Source organism: Procambarus clarkii, chromosome 26 (assembly GCF_040958095.1).
Source record: "Procambarus clarkii isolate CNS0578487 chromosome 26, FALCON_Pclarkii_2.0, whole genome shotgun sequence".
Lineage (NCBI taxonomy): Eukaryota > Metazoa > Arthropoda > Malacostraca > Decapoda > Cambaridae > Procambarus > Procambarus clarkii.
In genome coordinates, this window is record NC_091175.1 from 18,879,805 (window position 1) to 18,886,212 (window position 6,408).

Genomic DNA, 6,408 nt, shown 5'->3' on the forward strand with positions numbered 1-6,408 from the left:
TTTTCACACACACACACACACCAGGAAGCAGCCTGAAGCAGCTGTCTAACTCCCAGGTACCTATTTACTGCTAGGTAACAGGATAATGAGGGTGAACGAAACTCTGCCCATTTGTTTTTCCACCGGTGCCGGGGAACGAACCCCGGTCCCTAGGTCCACGAGTCTCGAGCTCTGTCCACTCAGCCACCAGCCCCCTTGGTGCGTGCGTGTGTGTGTGTGTGTGTGTGTGTGTGTGTGTGTGTGTGTGTGTGTGTGTGTGTGTGTGTGTGTGTGTGTGTGTGTGTGTGTGTGTGTGTGTGTGTGTGTGTGTGTGTCTATGTGTGTGCGCGTGAGTGTTCGTGTGTGCGTGCGTTCGTGTTTTTAGTAGCTCTGTTATCTGAACTGAATTGTTCCCTTCAGTGCTATGTATATAGTTAGACACATGCTAGGTTAGGTTAGGTGTTTATAGGTTCTGCTGGCGATTATTTGTTTTTGCGTGGGTGAAGCATTATGAGCATTGCGATTCGAACAGAGATCTTCAGCTAAGCCCTGTACGAGAAGTGTTCGAACGTCATCAGGTTAGGGGGTGTGTAAACCGTTTTTCATGCATAAACAGGGGGTTTGGCGGGTGCATGGAATGGGCTTTGTTTGGAGGACGGGCTGGCTTTGTGGGTCGGCTGCTGGATGGAATGAACATAGCAAGGGTACGGGGTGAAATGCTTCACCCACGTACTGCATACACAAATAGTCGCCAAAAGAACCACATACACCTAACTTTACATAATATTCTAAAATTTATTTTTAAGGAAAACGTACTCAATTTTTTCAGGGATATTCCTGTGTGGTCCCTAAGCCTCTGGCTGGCCCAGTAAGTGTTACTTGTTTCTGTTTTATTTAGGCGGAGTGTGAGTGCTTATGACTCGTATGGTCGCTTCAGTAAGATTTTGTCCCATGTGTTTAACAACTTTTTCTGCTCTGTTGAATCTAAATTGAACTCTTAATGAATTTGTAATTGTGCACTGTGTTAGATAATGTTCCAGTGGTCTGTCGGTTCCAAAATTGACTAGTTAGTTGGGTCGGGGGCCGCTTTAACTAGCCTAGCCTGAGGGCGAGCTCCAATGAACTTCATCCACTTACTACAAATACAAATTGTCAAAATACCTAAACCTATCTTAGGCCTAATATACAAAATCATTATATATAAACTAATATTTCATGAAATACCAGTTTTGATTACACTAACAAGTAACTAGTTAATCTTTGATGTCGGGCGTACCTAGAACGATTATAACTTAAGGAGGGATTGTAATCCCATACTGGAACGTCCACAATTCATTGTACTATCAGAATGCAAACAACAGACGGTAGAGTGTCTTTCAAGCAGTCTATGCCATACTTTACAATCCCCAAGAATACCAAAATTAAAATGTTCTTTTTAGTACAAAACTAAAGACGAAATTTCTGTATTTTTCGAATTGGTGGGAAAGAATGGCCTTAACCACTTGGGCTGGACGGTAGAGCGACGGTCTCGCGTCAAGCAGGTCGGTGTTCAATCCCCGACCGTCCACCAATTGGTTGGGCACCATTCCTTTCCCTCCGTCCCATCCCAAATCCTTATCCTGACCCCTTCCCAGTGCTGTATAGCCGTAATGGCTTGGTTAGCTTCCGCCTAATGGGTCCCTTCACATCCTCCCGGAGCCTATACCCTGAGAGTTTATTTAGTCCTGCACTAAAGTCCTGCACTAAAGTCTTGCAATAAAGTCCTGCACTAAAGTCCTGCACTAAAGTCCTGGACTAAAGTCCTGGACTATAATATTACTCGCTCGTTAGTCAGTAAGATAATGTTGACCCTAATTAACCCTCCACAGATTGAGAGACCATAAGATCAATATTAACCCCCCTAAACCCCACACCCCACCCACCCACAAACCCCCATTATCTCCCCCCTTTCCAGACCGACCCATCCCCCCCCCCCACAAACCTCTCCTAAGGCTCGCGGCCACAGAATGGAAAATAATTTCTAATATTATGACTTTCACATGGGTCAATAATGGACTGTAAATTTGTGTGAACTAACTCGACTGTAAATACACAAAAATGGGCATTTATGAGTAAAATATATCTATCAGTCTATCAATCTGTCTATCTATAACCGATGAAAGCAAGGAATTTGTCGAGTGTGAAGAGTTATAATGTTTAAATAGTGATATTTTGATATAACTTTTTTTAGTAATTCTATTCAGGCCAGTAATGGGGTAACTCTGTAACGGCTTAATGCAGTGAAAATTGGTATAGATGGTCGTCGAAGAAAGATGTACAGGTTTCGGAAGTAGTTGTGGAAATATCTTTTAAGAATTCTGGCCCCACTTTCTTTTCTTAACCTCACAGGTACTCGCTTAGTTGCACTCACTTTGTTGTATTTACAAGGGGGGGGGGGAGGGGATGAGTTACGACTCTTGGGTCCCGCCTCTCGACTCTTTATTAACTGGTGTATAGGTTACAGTGCCAACTGGGTTCTGTCGTATCTATTTATTGCTGCGATGTCACTTAAATTGTGGCTTTTGACACTTACTTAGTGGTTTCTGGCACTTGCATCGTGGCTTCTGGCACTTGCATCGTGGCTTCTGGCACTTGCATCGTGGCTTCTGGCACTTGCATCGTGGCTTCTGGCACTTTTCCCGATAAATATTATACTTTGAAACGTGTACGGTACTTGATCCACCAGATTATGGGTGGTGAGCCTCGGCAGGTGAGGTCAGAGACCGTAGTAATGCTCAGTATTTCGCTCCCCAGGCTTCCCCCCCCCCCCCCACACACACACACCTGCAGGGGGGCAGCTCTGCGCCCCCCCCCACCTGCACCCAAGGAATATCGTCACTTACACCCATACCCATGACGGGCGCCCCCCATGCACGTTAGCCATGCAACCTGTTATATCTTCTAATACATCGCATATTGCACAAAATCTTTCAATCCGTTGCAAATTGCGACGCAAGAGTAAAAATTATGCAGAGGCAGAGAGAGAGAGAGAGAGAGAGAGAGAGAGAGAGAGAGAGAGAGAGAGAGAGAGAGAGAGAGAGAGAGAGAGAGAGAGAGAGAGAGAGAGAGAGAGAGAGAGAGAGAGAGAGAGAGAGAGAGAGAGAGAGAGATAAGATGGAGTAAGGTGAAAAGCAAGACAGTGAATGAGTTAACAGTATTTCAGTCAGAAAAAACCTAATCAATAAACGCGTAACAATACCTTGGTGGATTTGTGTTCCAGTGGAGTGGCTGGCGCGGGCGTCTTCTGCGACACCTTCGCTGCGTCTCCCTGGCACTTGGGAATGTTTCCCAGTGTTTCTGGTAGTGTTTGCCTCGACGGACCGTCTGGAAACACCTGTGGTTTGTTTTCCAGATGTCGCGCTGGTTCGCGAGTGTCCGCGCTCGTCCCGGGAAGAGGAGAAGGAAGAATTCTCATGTTTTTCTAACCGTCTTTTTTCATATTTCCTTCTTGATGTTCTGTGTTCCTTTTCGTCTTTGTGTCGTGTTGAGACTCGTCCCGAAGAGTCGTGTCTTCTTGATGAACTCTTCCCATCACTAAGATGCTCCTGCGGCGTCCGGTTGGCTAGATGCTTGTGATCTCTAAGAGGATGCTTCGTCTTGGCGTTTGCTTGAGGTAATCTCGGCTCTGATCTGGAGCGTCTGATGAAGTTTGGGGTGATGAGGGCTCGTCTGCCCTCGTCCCTGAGATAGTCTCCGTAACTCACAAGAGAAAATCGCTGCCTCGAGCCTTTGGGATGAAAAATGTCAAGAGCAGCTTGTTTTAGGTTAAGATTCGCTCGAGATGCTGATGATTGACTGATGAGGGAATGCGGTCTTTGCGGTTTAGGTCCAGATACTGATAACTGGCTAGAGAAGGAATGCGGTCTTTGCGATTTAGGTTCAGATACTGATAATTGGCTAGAGAAGGAATGCGGTCTCTCCTGGTTCTTTAGACTATCTTCCTGCTCTTCTTTAACGCTGGACAAATCGAATATTCCATTGGAACGGGTTGAAATACATGCATCTTTATACTGCAGCGTTCCTGTATGGGCATTGCAATTGTCGTGACATTGTTGATCATCAAGTAGAGAATAGTTTTGTTTGAAGTTATGACTATGTATACATATGTGCTTGTCACAACTTGGCGTGGTAACCACCCCATCCAGCGAGCTCTGGCTGTTCTGTATTTCACGTTCTGCGTTCTGTTCAGTAATCTTCGCCATGTTGCGCCGCGACTCGATGACAAAATTAAGAGTATTAGGCGTTCCACGGCTTCTAATATTCTTAGCCTGTGATTCTAACGACGATGAAGTCTCACCGTTGTCCCCTGAGTGAGAATCTGGTCGTGAGTATCCTGAGTGAGAATCTGGTCGTGAGTATCCTGAGTGAGAGGTCCAGTCGAGTCCATACGATCGTTGAGGACGCTGGTGAAGAAGGATTTTCTCCTTTCTCTTATCCATCTGTGTCTCCTCTTGTCTCCTCTCATGCTGGCGCTGCATTGCAACTCTCTTCCGATTTTGTCTGTGAATCTTGTACCGCAGTTCCTCGAGTTCCATTTCTCTGATGCAAGAAGGTTGAAGGGACTTGCAAGGACACTTAAAGAATCTGAGTATTTCCATAATGGAAAGTCTTCAGTTGTAATGATCTGATTATTTCGAATGGTGTTCACAGAATTATATATTTTGCATAAGTTGACTTCAGTATTCCTTGACTGTTCTTGACTGATATTCAACACCAGATCACGACGTCACTGGTACACAGCACTGGTCTTGTCTCCTCACATACACCTGGATCAGGTCGACACCTCACAGGCTACCCTCACACCGACCAGGTCGACACCTCACAGATTATACCCTCACACCGACCAGGTCGACTCCTTACAGACTATACCCTCACACCGACCAGGTCGACACTTCACAGATTATACCCTCACACCGACCAGGTCGACACTTCACAGACTATACCCTCACACCGACCAGGTCGACACTTCACAGACTATACCCTCACACCGACCAGGTCGACACTTCACAGATTATACCCTCACACCGACCAGGTCGACTCCTTACAGACTATATCCTCACACCGACCAGGTCGACACTTCACAGATTATACCCTCACACCGACCAGGTCGACTCCTCACAGACTATACCCTCACACTGACCCCACCACACACCCGACACAACCTCCCTCATGATAATCTCATTACTCCACGAGTCAGGTATAAGGCTTCATCTCGTATTTATACCTGTGTTTTTTACAGTTAAGGCATATTGTATCTTTTTTTAATATAATATATGACTGGGAAAAGTTACTTAGCACCACTGGGCCTGCTATGGGTGTGTAGCACAGTGGTCTGCGTCCTCGACTCACAACCGTGGGACTCTGGTTTAATTCCTGTGCAGGACAAACACGGTTTAGCGCCTCTGTTTTCACACGATGCTTCTATTCACTTAGCAGTTGTTGGATAATTCTTATCACTGCACCCTGGGGGAAGGTCTATAATTGGCCCCGGAGGTGATGGGGATGGGGGGGGGGGTGGTAGAGGCTTACCTCAATAAACCCAAGCACAGGGTTTTTGTCTCTTAGACGGGAATTAACAGGAGACAGAAGTCATCTGCTCAACATCCTTCCAGATTGCCTGATTTAGACTTCTGTATCGCACATAAAGACTTTCAGTTTAGGTATGATGCTTTTTATTTAACTGGATTGACTTTGTTCATTTATTATGAACCTCATACCCATCTTATAGGCGGTAGTAGGATCCTATACCCTTCCTGCGGGTCTTAGTGGACCCCTGTCGGAAAATCCGACACCATTTAATAATATCATACAGACAGATAATAGCTGTATTACCAACAAGTTACCCATAGAAAACGTAACTTGTAGTGGAATTACCGTCTATAGAAAACGGGATATCATCACCACATACTATTATAATTCACCAGCTATTCTGCTGGGAATTATTCTTAAATACATTAGTCTTTGGACTTTACCATCATAAAAACATCTTATATAAATTAACTTAATTATCAATATTAAAGTAGAGTAAATGTGACCCTTCTATCACTTTCTGAAATGTGGACAATGTAAGCCAGGCGTCAGTGGAGGAAGGAGGGCAGCCATTGTTGTTTATATTGAGACCAGAGGCTCACACGGGAGCAAATACGGCTCCTGTTAAATTTACTTGGACGTAGTGTTATGGAAACCAAAGGTGTACCATTTTTCAACACGCTGTCTACAAATTCAAGTTAAGTGTCTATCCGAAACCCGTTTATCATTCATTTATGGCCATTAATGTCAGGATATAGGGTGACCCGGTTAGATCGCGAAATCGCCTCAAACTAAAGGTAATTAAGCCAGGTCTTCATGTTCCATGTACTGTTTTCTCTGAAATACTTGTCATATATAGGA

At 45.0% G+C, this 6,408-nt stretch overlaps 1 protein-coding gene across 1 annotated transcript; it reads right to left on the minus strand.

Moving 5' to 3' along the window:
• Nucleotides 1-1,965: 1,965 nt before the first annotated feature.
• On the minus strand, nucleotides 1,966-4,616 carry LOC138368817 (serine/arginine repetitive matrix protein 5-like). The gene is made up of 2 exons (XM_069331515.1): nucleotides 3,218-4,616; nucleotides 1,966-2,060 (listed from the first exon to the last, which is right to left on the minus strand). The coding sequence occupies exons 1-2, from the start codon at nucleotides 4,614-4,616 to the stop codon at nucleotides 1,966-1,968; spliced, it is 1,494 nt and encodes a 497-aa protein (XP_069187616.1).
• Nucleotides 4,617-6,408: the final 1,792 nt, after the last annotated feature.

Coding starts and splice junctions, on each gene's coding strand:
- LOC138368817 (XM_069331515.1), bottom strand. CDS start 4,616: ATGGAAATACTCAGATTCTTTAAGTGTCCTTGCAAGTCCCTTCAACCT. Junction 2,061..3,217: donor TGGAACACAAATCCACCAAG/GTATTGTTACGC, acceptor GTGTATTTACAG/TCGAGTTAGTTCACACAAAT.